Genomic DNA, 19,826 nt, shown 5'->3' with positions numbered 1-19,826 from the left:
TAACCAGCTCCTGTATATGTGTATGTATTATGTGGATGTATATGTGTGTGTGTGTGTGTGTGTGTGATGAAAATATTGTCAGTTTTTCTAAGTATGGTAAACAAAAAATAATTTAAAGACATATTAATAATTTAAAGACATATTAACTCATTAACTCCCAGTACATTTCCACCAGCAGGTCAAACCAGGTATCTACTACAAAGAGTAGCAGATACTTGGCACAGCCTTCCATTGGCAGAGGTAGGGGGGATAACTGTGAAATGATGTCCTGCATGTGTTTAGAATAGAATATATGTGATATACACAGAATCTGTAATTTGTTCCTCTAGCATAAATGCAGATACGTGAGGCTTTATGCACTAAATCTAGTTTAGCAAAGCAAATTCATTAAAAAGGAGTTTACACAATTTTGCTAATAAAGGGGTTAATGCACACAAAATTCTTGATTTCTTCGCAATCACCATGACACCTGATGGTCGTTGTGGCAAACACAGCCACTGTATGTTGTCCTTTATGTATGTATCCTGTTATTGCATGTGTATACCCCTTTAAGAGAACCAAGCGTATGTATTATGGTATATTGTCCTTTATGTATATCCTGTTATTGCATGTGTATACCCCTTTAAAAGAACCAAGCGTATGCATTATGTGTAATCTGGTTCAGGGGAACAATAGCGTTCTTATGCTGCCGGCATTCAAAAAACCGCAAGCATTCATACAATCGTTTCACGAACGGTGAATTTTAACAACATTTGTGCAACGAACAAACTACCGAATGGAGACCACACACAGGAGGTCGTGTGGCTCCCATTAAGGATTGCAACATTGTTGCAACCAGTAATTAAGAGGATTCAGGGTGGCCGTTGTTCGGCTACCGACCACGCGGCGGTCGGCCATCTTGGATCCTTTGTTAGCCCAGCGGTATTTGGTCGTCGAGCGCCTGGAACTAAAATCGGCTACTCGGCGGCACGAATACCACTGTACTTCCAAGCCGTTCGGGAGCCCCGGTCCTTCGGTAATGTGTTTCTATGGAGTCATTCGGTAGTTTGAAGGGAACTTAGAAAATATGTGTATTTCGTGCAGCGTTTGGTTATTTAAGCTGGGATCTGAGCGGCACTTTCACGAAATGTGCGCTCAGACCCCAGCTAGCTATCGAACGTCCATTCGTTTAAATCTAACGAATAATATCCAAGTTATGTATTTTTATGTGAAATATTGGTTCTGCTGCACGAGGGGATAATCCACTTAAGAAAGAAGACAACATCCAGTGAAAGAAAGTAAATGAATAAAATCTTGCACTAGAGTTGGCGAGGTTGCAGGGTATAAGGGCATAACCCAATGAGTATAATATAGAAGCGAAGAGACTGAGAAAGGGATAACAGAAAGGTCCTCCCTACCATCAGTCCCTATACCCCAGGACAGAAGTGTTCATAATCATGGCTTCAAAAATCGCCAGTGTAGAACATTAATGAAATATGAAAAATAATAAATTTTTATTAATCCCTTCTAGGGAAGATGGTGAACAAACAAAATAAATGATAAAAGTGTATATACAGTGAAGAAGTGTAAAAAATATAGAAATCGTCTGTAACACGACACACTTTATTATCACAGTAATTTGTGACACTATCTCAGCGGCTAAAATAGCTATCAGTGTGTATTTTGTGAGATCGTAACAATCTCCCTAATTTGTATCACAAAAGTAGCAAGTTTAGAAAATATAAATCGTCTGTAGCGCAATACACCTAATAATCACAGTAATTTGTGACAAAATCTCAACGGCTAAGATAGCTATCGGTGTGTATATTGTGAGAGCGTAACGATCTCCCTGATTTGTATCACTAAAGTAGCAAAATAGTTAAGAGAGGGGAACTCCTAATGTTGCTGTTCATACACAACTGTCACAACTCTCATCCTAGGTACTAATTAGAGGTCTAGGTGGTTGCTAGATTAGAGATATAGCAGACCTAACCTTAGACCTAATTCTGCAGGAAAAGAGAAAAAAAAGCACACACACAACTCGTATACCAGTTTCTATCTCGGTGCTGGTAAGGAGTCTGATTGCTAAAGTAGCTAATTCTGCAGAAAGAGAGCAAAAAAGCACACCCACAATTCATATACCAGTTTCTATCTCGGTGCTAGTAAGGAGTCTGATTGCTAAAATAGCTGAAGACCCCGATGCAACCATTAGAAGATAGTAGTGTGTAGAGGAGAAAATCCTTTCCTAATGAGCGTATAACATATAGATACCTAGTCAACTTAACAGACAGATTTCTAGTCTAACCTAATTCTGGACCAAGTGGTCCCTGTGATAACGCAGACTTCTAGTCTATTCTGGTTCTGATTCTGATTCTTTAACAGACAGATTTCTAGTCTAATCTGATTCTGGACCAAGTGGTCCCTGTAATAACTCAGACTTCTAGTCTATTCGGATTCTGAACCAAGTGGTCCCGGTAAAAGCGTAATAATTCAGACCGAAGTGGTCCCGGTAATAATCCAACGCGTGTTTCGGTGCTGGCGTGGCGCCTTTGTCAAGAGCTTACCGGAATGAGTAAGCCCGCCACAACTCTTTCTGCAGAATTAGCTACTTTAGCAATCAGACTCCTTACCAGCACCGAGATAGTGGGAGGGAAGGATTTCTACACGCTACCGGTATTATTGTATGCTGTACCTGTCTATGTGGATTAATGCCTGCTTTTCCTGTCTACCAGCGGAGACCTTGTGGATTATACTACCTCTCCGCTACAGTCGTATTTCTTATCTATGTCTTTCTTAAGTTTCTATGTTTCTATTGTGTCAATATTGTCTATTTTTTCTAAGTATAGCAAACAATAATTTATTGTGACCGATTTCCTTTAACTCCCAGTATGTTTCTTTTAGGTGTATTTGTCAGAAGAGGTGACGAGAACGGAAATACATGAAGCAAAGCTATGAAGAAATCTTTTAATAACAGAAGCAAGGAGTCCAACTCTAATAAATCAAGCATTTTCTCAGATACCTATATGTTCTCAAAGGTGACAGTAAACATAAACCCCAAACCTTTCTCATGTTCTGAATGTGTAAAACTTTTTTTCACCTACCCAGAGCTTGTCCGTCATCAGAGAAGTCACACAGGAGAAAAGCCCTTCTCATGTTCTGAATGTGGAAAATGTTTTGGGCGACATTCAAATCTTGTTACACATCAGAGAACTCACACAGGAGAGAAACCATTCTCATGTTCTGAATGTGGAAAATGTTTTGTTCAACATTCAAATCTTGTTACACATCAGAGAACTCACACAGGAGAGAAACCATTCTCATGTTCTGAATGCGGAAAATGTTTTGGACACCGTTCAAATCTTGTTATACATCAGAGAACTCATACAGGAGAGAAACCATTCTCATGTTCTGAATGTGGAAAATGTTTTGTTCAACATTCAGACCTTGTCAGTCATCAGAGAACTCACACAGGAGAGAAGCCCTTCTCATGTTCTGAATGCGGAAAATGTTTTGGATACCGTTCAAAGCTTGTTACACATCAGAGAACTCACACAGGAGAGAAACCCTTCTCATGTTCTGAATGTGGAAAATGTTTTGGGCACCATTCAAATCTTGTTACACATCAGAGAACTCACACAGGAGAGAAACCATTCTCATGTTCTGAATGTGGAAAATGTTTTGGTCAACATTCAAATCTTGTTACACATCGGAAAACTCACACAGGAGAGAAACCATTCTCATGTTCTGAATGCGGAAAATGTTTTGGACACCGTTCAAATCTTGTTACACATCAGAAAACTCACACAGGAGAGAAACCATTCTCATGTTCTGAATGTGGAAAATGTTTTGTTCAACATTCAGACCTTGTTACACATCAGAAAACTCACACAGGAGAAAAGCCCTTCTCATGTTCTGAATGTGGAAAATGTTTTGGATGCCATTCAAGTCTTGTTACACATCAGAGAACTCACACCGGAGAGAAGCCTTTGTAATGTAGTAAATGTGGGGAATATTTTGCCAGTAAATCAGAGCTTTAAATAAACAAAAGAACATAGAGGTAAAACCACTATAAAATGCACAGCATCCTGAGTTAAAAGATAAAAATAATAACTTATACTTAACAGTATCAGGCAATGTGCACTAGTACAGGAATACGGTTTCTAAAAGGAAATAGATAAAACATACACAGTGTAATCTATTACAATACAATGGGTGTGTATATGGTTTCACTCACAAGTATGGAGCCGTGCCAGGCTCTATGTAAATAGCCTCAGGGGGCCAGTACTGGCTTCGGTAGGTGTCTACAGGCAAGACAGGCAGAATAAATTTTAAAAATGTATTTATTGGAAAATTAAAAGTTGGACATATAAAAATCAGTGTGTAATGCACAAATAAATATACACTACCGCATAATGTCCTTGTAATATAGCAATACAAAATTACACCAAATAAAGGCAGTGCCATGTTGATAGATGCTCTGTGTTCACAATTTATGTGGTTTAGATGATTGCTAAACTGAGTCACCTGCCGGTCGAATGCATTACTTCCGGGTTGTGGTCACTTCTTGTTCCTGGCGTTGTAATGACGTCAGCTCCGGCTCTTGTGTAACTGATCTTTCAAATAGGAAGTGCAGCAGTGTCCATATTGGAAATGGGTACATTTGCCCTTATCTGGCGTGATGCAATATCTACAGTGTTCTGTGGACTTAGAAACACTTAAATCAGGTATTACAGACATGTTAAAAAAAAAAACATGATAAAATAACCAATAAACCAATGCATCTCACACAGGTGAAGTGATTTTATAATGCATCAATGGATTAATATGGGAATAAAATATCTTGTTATTATTTTTTTTCATGCTCCCACAATAAATAGTAACTTTGATAGTAGAAGTCAATGTACATATGATGCATTGGTATTATGGCACCCTCATGCTATCGCCCTTAGGTGCCTAACCTGCACCGCTAACTCTGCTCCACTTGCTTGCGGATTCACCGGCAACCCAGGATACATTGTGGTTGTGTGTTCTTGCTGTTACAAAGTATACTAACTAGCCTGTACACTTCAATGAATATGGTTCCTTAGCATGACTTAAATTTGCATGATTCCAACCAAGACCTCAACAAAGAGACAAGACACATGCTTCTTACTGGTAACTTGTAGGATCACTATTTCTGAGTTTCTGAGTTCCACCTTTTATTAAAAAAAGCACAACACACACTTGAAATGTATTTACAAATTATTCATACCAATAAGAATATGAACTGGGATAGGAGACCAGAGTTCTGACTGAGGAATGTAAATTAGGTTAAGCTAATTATCCCCGGGGTTCTTTATTTTTATCCCAGGACACAATAACCTTGGACATTCCAAGAGAAAGGCTAGTTTCCCCAACCCCCATGTTAATACAAACTTCAAGCAAAAGTTATATTTTCTTATAATTTTCTAGTTTTTATTTGGTTTCTTCTTAGGGCATACAATGCAGCTGAGACTATAACTACTGAATATACCAATTTTGTCAAATATTCCTATCAGCCACTCATAATTTGGAGTTAAATTTCAGCCTTCTGAAAAATATTTAATGAGCTTTAAAATATCTGATATGTCGTAGGATTTTATCTTTGTAATATGATTATTATTCTTGTATTAGTTGTGAATAATTTTATTTCAGATTTCATTCATACACAGGACCTGGGAGGCCCTACCTAGACCTAGACATCTAGTATTAATTATAGGACATATGTCCATTGTATATCAATGTTCAACACATATGGTTCTTGTTCAGATAGATTGATGAAGGCCCACTGTTAATATAACCTTTGACCTGCCATTGCAAGCCAGACTCCCATATGTATTAAGAATGTATTCATTTAAACATAAATAGTAAAATCATTTGTGTAAATTATATTTTGCCCCCAAGTATTACCATTTATTTAAATACACAAAAACAAGTCTTGCGCTCAAACTCCCACTACTCTTGGGTTGCAGCAACGACCATAGCACACATAGCAGCCCCAATACATACAGTAAAAACCAAAGGAAAACAAGTTAACCATTTTTATAATGCATGGCTTTAATCATAGATTGGACAGAATGGTTGTTAAGCCACAACCTTTTTTACACATTTTAAAGGTTTAAATAACTTTATCTTTATGTGTACGCCTCCTAATTGCATACTTAGACACATTTTTACATCAAGCCTGTGTTGCCACAACAGCAGTCACACGCATAATATCATTGTACATTTCCTAACATGGCAAGTAGAGGGTCTGCACAATTTTATAATATGGAGCAGAAATGGTAGGCGTAGTATAGTATTTAAAGTATATGACATAGGCACCTGCTTGGTCTATATATGCTTACAGTTATGGCATGCTAACAATAGAAAGAAAAAGTGATGGTCGCTTAACAGAACCAAAACATTGCAAAATACAAGAGATGAAAGTGTTAAGATTATTGTTAACCTGCTAACCAGTGAAACCACCTATGTAAATACAATGCACAATTTTACAATAGTATGAAGAATGGTTTTATTAAATCGTTTTCCTGGCACTGCAGGTCCCCTCTCAACCCCCCATCTCATGTTGCTGAAGGGGTGAAAACCAGTTCAGTGACTTACCTGAGACCACCACTGATGTCCCTCGGTGGTTTAGGGTCTGCCCACACTCCTCCCCTGCCGACGTCATCCGGCGGGGGAGACCGATTGAGCATGCGCGGCCGACGGCGGGATGAGACCTAATGAGCATGTACGGCAATGCCGTGCACGCGCATTAGACATCCCCATAGGAAAGCATGGAAATGCTGGAGGTCCTCACATAGCTGTGCTATAAACCAGGAAGTGCCCTCTAGTGGCTGTCTAATAGACAGCCACTAGAGGAGCAGTTAACCCTGCAATGTAAATATTGCAGTTTATGAAAACTGCAATATTTGCAGTTGCAGGGTTAAGGGTAGTGGGAGTTGGCACCCAGACCACTCCAATGGCATAAGTGGTCTGGGTGCCTGGAGTGTCCCTTTAAGCTAGATAACTGAAGAAGCTGGCATGAGGTCCCCGTCTACTAAGTGATAAGTGATTTACCAATTATCAACAAAACAGTTGTGAGGAGATTGACTTTGCAGATTATAGGCAGAATTAACCTTCAAGTTGCTCCTTCACATCACAAGAGAGATACCTAGTCAATTGCATATCATGAGAAGCATAGTGTTGTAAATATACTGCAAATAGTGGCTGTAACGGACCATTTCTCTCACCAGAGGTTAAAAACCTTTTAGGCGATATTCCCCTTTCCAGATGCACAGGCAGCTACTGTAAGCACCAATCTCCCGAACTGCAACTACACGAATCCTCCAACTCCCGAACAGGAAACACACGAACCCGGAAAACAGCCGAACAGGAAAAGCATATGATCAGCTTACACTCCTGGCAATCGGCATACAATCCAAATTCCCCAATAACAAGACGACACTTCGATTTGGGGGTTAAGCAGAATGGATTACTGGGGCTACCTGCTCGGCTTTTATGCAGGTCTCCCACCTGGTGGACACTCCCCTAGGGTACCAGATGGGAAACTGAGAAACATATTGGACATTGACCAATCACAGACATACACCTTTAAACACTCCCACAATGCATCACAATCCCTCCCCTCTGCCCTGGAGATAATTGGGAAGTAATCCAATTATCTCCAAGGACAGAGGTAAAACTCCATTAACCACATTTTAGTAAAAAGACATAAAATTACATACGGTTACATTTAACACATAAAACATACACATCCTACATATCCCCAGATAGCTTAGATCTGAATGCACATTATTACCGAATTGCGCTCCGATCACATACATACAGTTCAATCGCCATGGAGCCAAAGTCTTTCCCATAGTCTTTCGTTACACAAATAGGCTCCATGGCATGGCTATCTGGGGTGATGCTGTTCATACGGTTAAACTACTGAATGAACAGTCCGTCAGTTCCAATACCGAATGGAGAGGTAAGGAGGCTGGCGGCTCAGCGGGGTTCGCGCAATTAAGTGTCCGTTTTCAGTTCCATAGTTTGGGCGCTAAACACCGCTGGCCGTTCGGGAGTTAAAATGACCGCTGCCACGTGTTCCGAAAACGAACAAAGGCCACCCAGCGTTCATCAATTAAACTGCGGTTAATTGACGGCACACTCCAGTTCCCAGGTGGTCCATCGTTCGGTACTTTGCTCGGTAGATGGAATCTACCGAACACCCCGGCAGAAAGTCACGAATAAACCTTTCAGCAGGGACAATAACAGGTTTTAACTGCAGGGCCATAGTCTAAAGGGAGCAGGCGAGCAACCAGGCTTCTCCAGTGCACAGTAGCGAGGTTGGTTCCGCCACATTTCTCCACTTTACCAATCAGACTAACAGGGTATCGGACCTCCTGTTGGTCAGTGCCCTGGTTAGTCCAGCAACCCACCCACAGAACACAATCGGCAGTACAGTCCACCCACAATAAAAAGTTACTATACCTGGGGTAGTGGGTAGCTTGTCCATGTCCAGGAGCTCCACCTCGGGTCTGGGGTGTACTAGTGCTCCGGATCGGTGGGTTGCTGAGTGGGCAGAGACCAACGGTACTCTGCCCTGCTGCCAGCGCTACCATGGGAGTAGCCTGGTTGGAACCCAGTTGAGGGAATGGCGTAGTAGGCTCCCCACTTTAAACTCGGTACTGCTGCTGGAGGGCATGACAGGCCGTCTCCCCTTTGGATCAACCTCCCTGCTGTCGGGGGACAGGGCCGACCATCCCTTGCCCCTGGGAGGCATATGCAGAGACCATGGTCCCATCTGCACTGGTGTGGGGCTTATCCTCTCCCCTTGGTGGGCTAGGCTGCCGCTGGGGAGAGGGGGTAACAAGTTCCTCTCCTTTACCCACTTTCTGTCGCTGGGAAGAGGGGGTGATAAGCTCCTCTCCCTGACCCTCTCTCCGCTGGTGGAGGGGGGGACCGATTGTCTCCTCTTTCAGTATATTGTCCTGCTGCTGTGGGGCGAGACCAACTGCCTCATCTGCCCCATCTGGGAGAATAGGGTCTCCCCTTTGTGAATTAAGCTGCCGCTGGGGAGAGGTGGTCACCGACTCCTCTCCCTGGAACACTTTCAGCCACTGAGGAGAGGGGGTAGCAGGTTCCTCTCCCTGACACTCTCTCTGCTGGTGGAGGGGGGGACCGACTGTCTCCCCTTTCAATATTTTGTCCTGCTACTGGGGTGCGAGACATACGGTCTCTGCTCCCTGCAGGACACTCTGCCGCTTGGGAGGAAGGACGGCACCTTCGGCTCCCTGTAACACACACTGCCGCTGGGGAGGAAGGACGGCACCTTCGGCTCCCTGTAACACATACTGCCGCTGGGAGGAAGGATGGCACCTACAGCTCCCTGTAACACTCTGCCGCTGGGGAGGAAAGACGGCACCTTTGGCTCCCTGTAACTCACTCTGCCACTGGGGAGGAAGGACGGCACCTTTGTCTCCCTGTAACTCACTCTGCCGCTGGGGAGGAAGGACGGCACCTTTGTCTCCCTGTAACACATACTGCCGCTGGGGAGGAAGGACGACACCTTTGTCTCCCTGTAACTCACTCTGCCGCTGGGGAGGAAGGACGGCACCTTCAGCTCCCTGTAACATGCTCTGCCGCTGGGGACGCTCCCCCCTGGCAGAATCTGCTAGGAATTGCAGGTACTCTCCCATTCCTTTCCTCAAGAGCTGCAGGGTTTCCTCTGAGGGGTTGGGTCCACAGACAGACAGCACCGCATTAACTTGTCTGTCCAACTGCTCCTGAGTGTAGCCAGGCGCCATGCTTGCTCTGCCGAAGTTGGTTCCTTTGTAGATAGGGGTGCTGTACGGGTACTAGCGTTACCCTCAATTTGTAAATCCAGGGAATGGTGTTACCTTGTAGCTGTCCTTCTGGGCTGTGGGAATAATCTCGTCGCTTGCCACCAATTGTAACGGACCGTTTCGCTCACCAGAGGTTAAACGTTTAGGTGATATTCCCCTTTCCAGATGCACAGGCAGCTACTGTAAGCACCAATTTCCCGAACTGCAACTACACGAATCCTCCAACTCCCGAACAGGAAACACACGAACCCGGGAAACAGCCGAACTGGAAAAGCATACAATCAGCTTACACTCCTGGCAATCGGCATACAATCCAAATTCCCCAATAACGAGACGACACTTCTGTTTGGGGGTTAAGCGGAATCTGGTTTACTGGGGCTACCTGCCCAGCTTTTATGCAGGTCTCCCACCTGGTGGACACTCCCCTAGGATACCAGATGGGAAACATATTGGACATTGACCAATCACAGACATACACCTTTAAACACTCCCACAATGCATCACAATCCCTCCCCTCTGCCCTGGAGATAATTGGGAAGTAATCCAATTATCTCCAAGGACAGAGGCAAAACTAAAGACATAAAATTACATAGGGTTACATTTAACACATAAAACATACACATCCTACATATCCCCAGATAGCTTAGATCTAAGCGCACATTATTACCGAATTGCGCTCCGATCACATACATACAGTTCAATCGCCATGGAGCCAAAGTCTTTCCCATAGTCTTTCGTTACACAAATAGGCTCCATGGCATGGCTATCTGGGGTGATGCTGTTCATACGGTTAAACTACTGAATGAACAGTCCGTCAGTTCCAATACCGAATGGAGAGGTAAGGAGGCTGGCGGCTCAGCGGTGTTCGCGCAATTAAGTGTCCGTTTTCAGATCCATAGTTTGGGCACTGAACACCGCTGGCCGTTCGGGAGTTAAAATGACCGCTGCCACGTGTTCGGCAAACGAACAAAGGCCACCCAGCGTTCATCAATTAAGCTGCGGTTAATTGACAGCACACTCCAGTTCCCATGTGGTCCATCGTTCGGTACTTTGTTCGGTAGATTGAATCTACCGAACACCCCGGCAGAAAGTCACGAATAAACCTTTCAGCAGGGAAAATAACAGGTTTTAACTGCAGGGCCATAGTCTAAAGGGAGCAGGCGAGCAACCAGGCTTCTCCAGTGCACAGTGGCGAGGTTGGTTCCGCCACAGTGGCCACTAGATTGACATATATGGTTGCATTAAAACGATGAAAACAAAATTAAATAAAAGGTAGGCAGCAGTGAATTAATGATAAGGATGTCACTGGTGGGTGTTCTACTGTCCTACGTTTGTTGAGCCAAACTGTAGAAGGCATGCATCTAGTGAAAGTTTGACTTAAGAAGACTTCACTCTACTCCCTATGCCATGAAACAGATCACCCGATTCCCTCGCTCCCTGCATATTGAAGGCCCAGCCAGACAACTCTGGCCATCAACTGCCTGGTACTTGGGCAAGCACGGTGCACTCAAGACTTCTACTTCTGTCTTCTCAGGTCCGTATGTGCAGTGGTTGTCTTTGGAGCTGAGCCAGACTCAAGATGCCGATTTGCTGGAGGTGAATAGTGTGAGTGCTCTGTTTCTTCTCCCCACCATTGCCCAGTCGATTTTTAATCTTCGTCCAGAAATTCAAGAATATTGCATCCAGTCGCCTCATAGTTATCTCTAGCGGGCTTTGAGTGGTGGGTGTCTGCGGTGCGTCTGCCATCTTAATTAGGCAGCGTGGCAGGCCTCTTTCCTTGGTATGGCTGCCGAGTTGCAATTCCGCCAGCGGCTCAAGACTACAGCCGTAAACTGGGTGCCGGGATATCCCTCACCAGCAAGGGGGGGACCGGATCTCTAATCGCCACTACTGGTTCCAGCAGAGATGCCAGCCGCCCCTCCTGCGCTCGCTCTTTCTGGTAGGTCTCAAGGATCCCGTCGAGCTCAGGCTAGAGTTCTTGCCTCCGGGGGCTTCAAAAAGTAGCTTAGCAAGATGCCGTCATCAGTGTAAGCAATGCCGTTTACTAGAGTATAGTCGGTAGAATAGGACAATTCTGAGTTCTCTCACGGAGCTCGTCTGAACTGCGACCCATCAGTATGGCGGTCAGGCCCTGTAACGGAGCTCCGTGTACTCCGACCGAGTACCCTCTGTTGATGGATGCTCCTAGCGCTTACAGAGGACTCGAAGCACTGCAGACGACACCACAACCACCGCACGCTCCACAACCGCCGTAGCTTAACTGGAGCCGCGCCGTCTTCCTTCCACCCTGGAATGAACCTCCAGCATTCAGGACCGTGTGGGGAAGACCTCTCCTCCAGGAGAGCGTATCCGGAACAAGCTCTTAAAAGAGCTAAGTGATTAAGCTCAGGGGAATATGCAGAGCATAGCAATCCCCAGTGTGATACAGCAATTCCCTCCAATAACGAGACGAAGCTACGTTTTGAAGGGTCAAGAAGAACTGAGGACTGGGACACCCAGCCTGCTTTTTATTACAAAAAGTACACACAGGACACACCCAGGTGGAGGCATAACATAACCAATAACAGAATAGTACAGCCCACAGGTTCCCTCCCCTCTGCTTGGGAGATAATTGAGTTTCCTACTATATCTACTCAATTATCTCCAAGCTAAAACTTACACATTTTTATACATTTTTATGCACTTTCATAACTTTCCCATTTTACATGGTACATTAATAAAACTTAAATTTTTATGCACAACATAAATTGTGGAACGACATATTCAAAATTCGTGAGAATCCGTCCAGTGGTTCCAGAAATATTAAAAAGTCTCTTTGGACCGACCGCACGCCTGTTTGCATGCCCAAAAACAGTTCCACAGATTCAGGCTGTGTGGTCGGTCTATTTCTGTCCTGAAAAACGGTAAAGTCCCATCCGAAAGCGGTGTTCGAATAGTCGAACGCACTTCGACTTTTGTCGAAGTGTCGAAGTCAAATGCGGTTAAAACTTCCGCGGTGATCGCTAGTCGAGTGGCGATCTATTTCCCCTGAAAAGATGATAAAGTCCCATTCGAACGGGTGTTCGAACGTTCGAACGGGACTTAGTCTCCAGCTGTGGTGTCGAAGGATAAGGGAAAGTACAGGTCACCGCTGACCACGTTCGGTTGCCTTAAGATGGCCGCCGCCACGTGTTCGGCTGTAATGGCGGCCACTTCGACGGCTTCGATAGTTCGACGGCTTTGGTACTTCGACGGTTTCGGCACTTCGACTGTATTCGAAGTGCCAGTTAAAACGTTGAAACACTGCTCCCAAGTATTAAAAGGGCCAGGAGCAGTATACACAAATCCATTATGCCCAAATGTACGTTTTCCAGGGCAATACAGTCCAGGGCATAGTCACAGGGGAGGAGGCAGGCAAGCAGGCCTCTCCAGGACAAAGTGGCGAAGGGCACTTCGTCACAGGCCCCGCCCCCCGCAGAAAGATATTCACCACCAATACTTAACATCAAAAATGGTTATTAACTTGAAGTGCATACATATTGCTGTATTAGTCCTGATGTGTGCAAAAACTTTGTAATTTTTGGATGTCGTGTATGTTTGAATAAATATACATTTTAAGGCTGCAAGACAATCTGATTCGATTATTGTAACTCTTATGTGAGAAACCAACATCTCAGGATCAGCTAATTTCCTACATTTAATGGGGTAGAAAGCATGGGAAAGTTTAAGTCTGAATTAGTACTGGCTGAATATCTAAAAAGAAAACTTGAAGATGTTGAACTGTTCCCTGCAACGAGTGGTAGTACCCTGCTTGATGCAGAAGGAACATATGTTGACTGAAGCCATGGAAGTAAGCAGGGGAGGACTTGGGGAGGCACTTGCCTCCCTCTGGATTTTTCAACTTTCCCCCTCCCCACAAGTAATTTTTCCAAGGACTGTGACAGCTCAGTCTAAGGGAAAGAAGGGGGGAGGTGCAGGAGGCCGCATTAAGGCTGCCAGGAGACCACAGGGAGCACTGTGAAGCTCCCTCCTGAATCCCCAGCAGTTTGGTGCCTCTGTGCTCTGCCCCCACATTCAGGGCCCACCTCACATACACAAGCCCAGCCCTGGCCCTGCACTCACACTGCTGACTTCACCTTCCAGTGCTCCCTGTCTCTCACTGCCTGACAGGTAGACTTCAGCCCATTACAGTGATTTTTTTGTGTGTGCGCCTGCTAGTGAGTGAGCTTGTTTGTGTGTGTGTCAGTTAGCTTGTCTGTAGTGAGCACCCCCCCCCCACCCCCCCCCCAGCAAAACTCTTCAAAAATTGTTATTAGCTGAAAACTCAGTAAACTCAGCGGTTGTTGAAAAGATTTAGTGATGATGAAGAAATTAAGAATAAAATAATGAAAGAAATGCTTAAAAATACAATGGAGCATGTGTATATGTGTGAGTGATCTTATGTGTAAGCAAGCTTGTGTGTCTCAGCTAGCTTTTCTGTAGTGAGTTTGTGTGTCGGTGAGCTTTACTGTAGCCAGCATGTTTGTGTGTCGGTGAGCTTGTCTGTAGGGAGCATATGTGTGTTTGTCAGTGAACTTTGTCTGTAGTAAGCATGTGTGTGTGACAGTAAGTTGTCTGTATTAACCTTGTGTGAGTGTCAGTTTGTACTACGTTTGTGTGTATCAGTGAGATTGTGTTTTTATATCAATGAGCTTATGTGTATCAATGAGACTGTGTGCTTGTGTCAGTGAGATTGTCTGTGTCTACATGTGAGTACGCTTATTGTCATTACAATGATGCCTCCCCCTGGAAAAATATACCGGGTTGCACATGACTGAAGCTGCATGGTATTCCAAGGATCCTTTGTTTAAATGTCCCAGAGTTACTATGTGAAGTCAGAGGTGGAGGCAAAAACAAATCTGTAGAAAGTTGCCGTAACGGAACCCCCCATACTCCGACCAAGTACCTTCCGTTGATGGACGCTTCCTAGCATGCACCAAGGACAACAAGCACCGCGCCGGACACCACAACCACCGCAGACTCCGTAGCTCTTCTGTCCACCCTGGATCAGCTTCTGTTCTCCAGGGCCGTGTGGGAAGGACCTCTCCTACAGGAAAGCGTATGAGGAATAAGCTCTTAAAAGAGCTAAGAGATTAAAGCTCAGGGGTGTATGCAGAGCATAGCAATCCCCAGTGTGAGTATAGCTGTACCCTCCAATCACGAGACAAGACTACATGTTGAGGGTCAAGAAAAACTGTTTTAATTAGCACCAAAGGGCTTTCTTTTATGCAGGTTTTCCCTACATAGGACCACCCACAGGGTTTTTCAGAACATCCAATAAAAACATTACAACACATACAATAAAGTAAACCACCCCATTCATCCCAGTAGAAATACTCCCCTCTGCCTGTGAAACAATGATCTCAACACAATAGACTAACTTAATTATCACAGGCAGAAAATATACAGTTTTTACACATACACTGTAACTTTAAAACCACACATCCACTCTTCATAAAGCCACATATTATTAATCAGCATCCTTTAAATATAAACATACTCACAAATCATAAAAATCTGTCCAGTAGATAAAAAGTTAGATGGAAGTCCATTGTGACCGACCGCAAGCACATTTTCATGCCCAAAACAGTTCCATGGACACTGAAAAAATGACTAAGTCCCTTTCGAACAAGCGTTCGAATCTTTGAACGGGACTTAGTCTCCAGTCGCAGTGGAGAAGGTACGGGTCAGCGGTGTTCGTCTAAATGTGTAGCCGATTTCAGTTCCATGGATTTGGCTACACATATCGCTGACCTCGTTCGAATGAACAAAGATGGCCACCGTCACGTGTTCATTTGCACAAACCCCTTCCTAGCTGGAACAAGGGACAGACCTCAGCACTCTTGCCCTCAGTCTCCGTGACTTGACTGGGGCCCTGGAACGGCTCCCTCCTGGAGCCGAATGGGAAACTCGCTCTAGCAACCCCTAGGCACTGGACGACACTCAGTCCTGGGAGCTCTAGTCCTTACAAGGGCTTTCCCAGTTGAATCCTCCACACAGGAACAGTGATTAAAGAATCACCCTTTGCCTCCCAATAACCAGATGACACATAGTTCTGGGAGTACAAGCTGGAATACTTTAATGGCAGCCACAACAAGCCTTATATGAATGTCCCCATGCAAAGGGCACTCCCCGCGGGACCTGAGAGTAAACCACAGTAGAAACAAATTTACAATTACATTGGCTCTTAGATCCAGGACACTCTCATACATAATCAGATAATCCCTACTCTGTGCCTGGGACATAATTGGATCAAGAACTGTACTAATCTTATCCAATTATTGCCAAGCACAGAGAAAACATACTTTTCCCAAACACCCCAAAGGTACCCTAAAAATACATAAAAACCCCACAAAGTTACATCCCCTGATAGGCCTGATCTGCCTGACCAACATGTCCAAAAATCACCCAAATCAGTTCAGGAATTTCCTTGAAGTCATTTCGTTGACTAACCGCACGCATGGTTCCATGCCCAAAACAGTTCCAGAGAATCAGGGCTTGCAGTCGGTCTAATTCGGTAGTTTAAAAACGAACAAACTGTAAGAAATTATGACCCTCTTACAAGGATATTCTTTTAGGGAATGTGTGACAAATAAGACACAAACACAAGTGTATAATAAAATGTATTGTTAATATTAATTTAAGGATACTGTTAGATTTTAAAAAGGATATACACATTACACATTATAACCATAGTCAGTCCAAAACCAAAAGATACATAATAAAAGGGCAATACTTAAACATTTCAATGGAGGTCTTCCCCTTGCGCCTTCATCTTGGATAATCTGGGACAGACTATCAGTTCACCATGGCCCTGCTTGCTGTGCTGTCCTCTCCAAAGAGACAAAGAGAGAGAGAGCCTTCCTTGGATGTTGTCCTTTTAAAGCCTGATTCTTGGAGTAATAAACTACAAGTCCCAGAATTCCTTTTCCCTCCCAAAAGTGGTTTATCCCACCCTCTTTCTCCAGAGAGTTCCTTCTTTACACAAGTCTTTCCCTTTGATCTCTTGGTTTAATCTCTTGGTTTCTGGGTAGGTAAGACAGAATTGCTTGGGAAAAACACACACTTCCATGGTTACACCTAGAAGTTAAAACAGGTTGGTCTTCTGATAACATACATGGAATACTGGGGGGGATGTAAGCTTTTGTTTTAGCTGGATGTTGTGAAATGCAATTGAACGCTTTGATCCTTATCAAACAGTTATCAAGGAAATGAAACCAGTCACATACACAGAAAGTTAGATACAATATTGCAGTTTGGCATATCAATTTCTTACAGTCCCCACCTAGAGGGCGAATGACTCAAAAAGAAAATGAGCCCTCTCAAAGAAATACAGTATTTGTATTATGTTTGTTTTAAATGATTGTGTTTTACTGAGACACAAATGACTTGACAACCACCTATATTTATAATTTAGGGTACTGCGAGGCATAATTTAGCCGAATCATTGAGGCACTCACAGTTATCATATTTTACCAATAATTTGAACTCCTTCAGCCATATTCTTAACCTTCCATTACCCTCATAGGCTCAACATCACTGCAAGCATTAGATTTCACTCCCATCACGCTCAGTTACCTGTGCCACCAGCACTGCTTCCACCACACTGTTCCTTTAACCCTGGCCTTGCTTACTTTGAGCTGTTAGGCCCCTGACCTCTGTCCACCATGACACCAGGTGTATTTTCACACCAACAGCAGTTAATTTGCTGTTCACTTACACAGTGTATTAAAGAGACCACACAAGGGAGAAACACAGTTTATTGTTTGGAGTGGGGATCTGAGTGAAGGTGTTTGTGCACGTTTATTGAAAGTTGTATTGCTGGAGTGGGTTTGTGTTTGAGCCTTTGAGGACGTTTAATATTTTGTCATTAGGCCCTTGGCTTCCGGAAATTAAAAGATAATTAGCACAGAAAGTGCGCAGTGTTACGTTATGCAAATCACTAGTGGTTTGATTATCATCCTTGTCTCAGTATTACCGTCTGGATTCACAAGTGGTCATCTAAAACATTGTAAACACAAATGTGAGCAAAATGCAACCAGTATTCATGTGTACTAAGGAATACATCATCATAACAGTATAAAATAATTTACTGTAATCTTACTAAAACCATAAATATTTAACCCCTTGTGGATAACCAAATAGAGCAAATAGAAAATCATATATTGTCACTCACCCCACTCTGACCCAAGACAATACAAAATACACAACATTGTCTAACTTGCCCATATTCTATACCCCACCTTGAGAGTATAAATTAAGCAAAAACAAACAAAACAAAAAAACAAACAAAGCATAACCACTATCATTCCATTGTTCATCCCACCTTGACTCAAGGCAATCTATCATATACCCTTTAGAGTGTAAAATACAATTAAAAAAAGCATAATAAAACAAAATCAAAGGAAATGGAGAGAGAGAAAAAAGTAGATTGAATGCTACCATCACCGTAAGTCATTGAACTGTATACAAAGTTTGGCAGCGTGCAATCTAAGGAAAACTGACAATGGTCTGTTGCCTTTCAAAGATAAAAAAATAAAAAATCGTCTTGAGGCTATTTTTGTTGGTAACCAAATGAAAAAAGACAAAAACAACAATATTTACTGTTGTGAACCAACAGACAATTACACTATCACATCTCTCCAGTGTGATCAAAATATAAGCCTCACCTTGGCAACAATTCACCTGATCTAGAAATATATAAAATTAGTAACCCAGAATCAAAATACAAAAATAAAAATAAGACATAGCTGGCAGCGCAGGCGTGCTAAACTAATAAAAACAAAACATTTGGAATTTTGACCACCTGACTGTAATGAATGAGTTTAGAGGCTTATCCTTAATATGAAAAAATATATAAAAATACATATTAAGGTCCTCTATAAATGGGAACTGTATTTTTCCTGAAAGAAATAAACATGTTAGATGATTGGTCTTCTCACAGGTCTATATTTTTCTTCCTTCACAATTGGCCTCATCTCCATATTTTTCTAAAAAAACAAACTTTAAGAGAAAGTTAATAACACACAACTAGAATAGGTCATTCAAGAGAGACTGTATCTCTTATCAGATTCTTTATGTTAACCATCTCCTCCAATGTACTTAATTGTGCCTTGAGACAATCCAGTTTTACAAGGAACTCATTTCGTTCACATGTTAGAGCAAGATTTTCTGCCTTTAATTGTCTATTGTGTGCTTTAAGCACATTGTAGGGAACCCAAGGGTCTGTGGGGGGTTTACTGTTGTTATCTCTTCTCTGTGATCTCCATCTAGTATTAATTTGATTATTTTTATTTCCCTGAGTCCATCTATTACACATGGGCCTTTCATGATGAATATGCACATCTGATTTACAGAATTTTTCAATATGTCCCATCCTACCACACCTAAAACATTTAATGGTTTTTATATGTGGGGACTTTCTCTGATTGATATATCTGTGAGTTTGGGAACTTTGTAACATTGAAACTTGTATTTTATTTACTTTTTCTTGATTTAGTAGAATTGCTTCAGCCCTTTTTAAGCAATTCAGTATATTTACAAAGGTGTCCTGTGGGGACACAGTTAAACCAATTAACTCTCGAATATCTGGCAGTGTCCTGTTAAGTAATGCTTTCTTATATGCATATTCATTCTGATCAGCATGTGCTCCAGGTGGAACAGTCAGTTTGAAAAACACAAATAATCTATTTACAAACCCTTGAACAGACTCCCCTCTCTGCTGAGCACAATTACCAAAAGCAAAATGATGATTTTTTTCCTCTAGACCAAGAACGTTTAATAACTCTTTGATAAGTTGTTGCTTGGTTCTAGGTTCTATGAAAATCTCATGTGGCAGACTTGCTCTTAGTGACTGGTCTGTACTAGCAAGTATAACATCAAAAATATCCAATTCATTTAAGTTCCTGTGTATTTTTTCAAATTGATCAATTTTTAACATTATATCTACTGGATCATCATCCAAGCTTATACATCCCAGTT

The 19,826-nt window shown here is 42.8% G+C and overlaps 1 protein-coding gene across 1 annotated transcript in view; it reads left to right on the top strand.

Moving 5' to 3' along the window:
* Positions 1-4,422, top strand: part of LOC134601598 (gastrula zinc finger protein XlCGF17.1-like) — a 75,094-nt gene extending 70,672 nt beyond the window's left edge. Inside the window, exon 2 of the mRNA XM_063446121.1 lies at positions 2,881-4,422. Within this exon, the coding sequence (XP_063302191.1) occupies positions 2,931-3,971 (1,041 nt within the window). The 5' untranslated portion in view covers positions 2,881-2,930 and the 3' untranslated portion in view covers positions 3,972-4,422. The remainder of the gene's footprint in view (positions 1-2,880) is intronic.
* The last annotated feature ends 15,404 nt before the right edge of the window (positions 4,423-19,826 follow it).

This window comes from Pelobates fuscus, chromosome 1 (genome assembly GCF_036172605.1).
Source record: "Pelobates fuscus isolate aPelFus1 chromosome 1, aPelFus1.pri, whole genome shotgun sequence".
NCBI lineage: Eukaryota > Metazoa > Chordata > Amphibia > Anura > Pelobatidae > Pelobates > Pelobates fuscus.
Note: the sequence above shows the minus strand (reverse complement) of the source record. Positions and strands in the feature narration are given on the sequence as shown.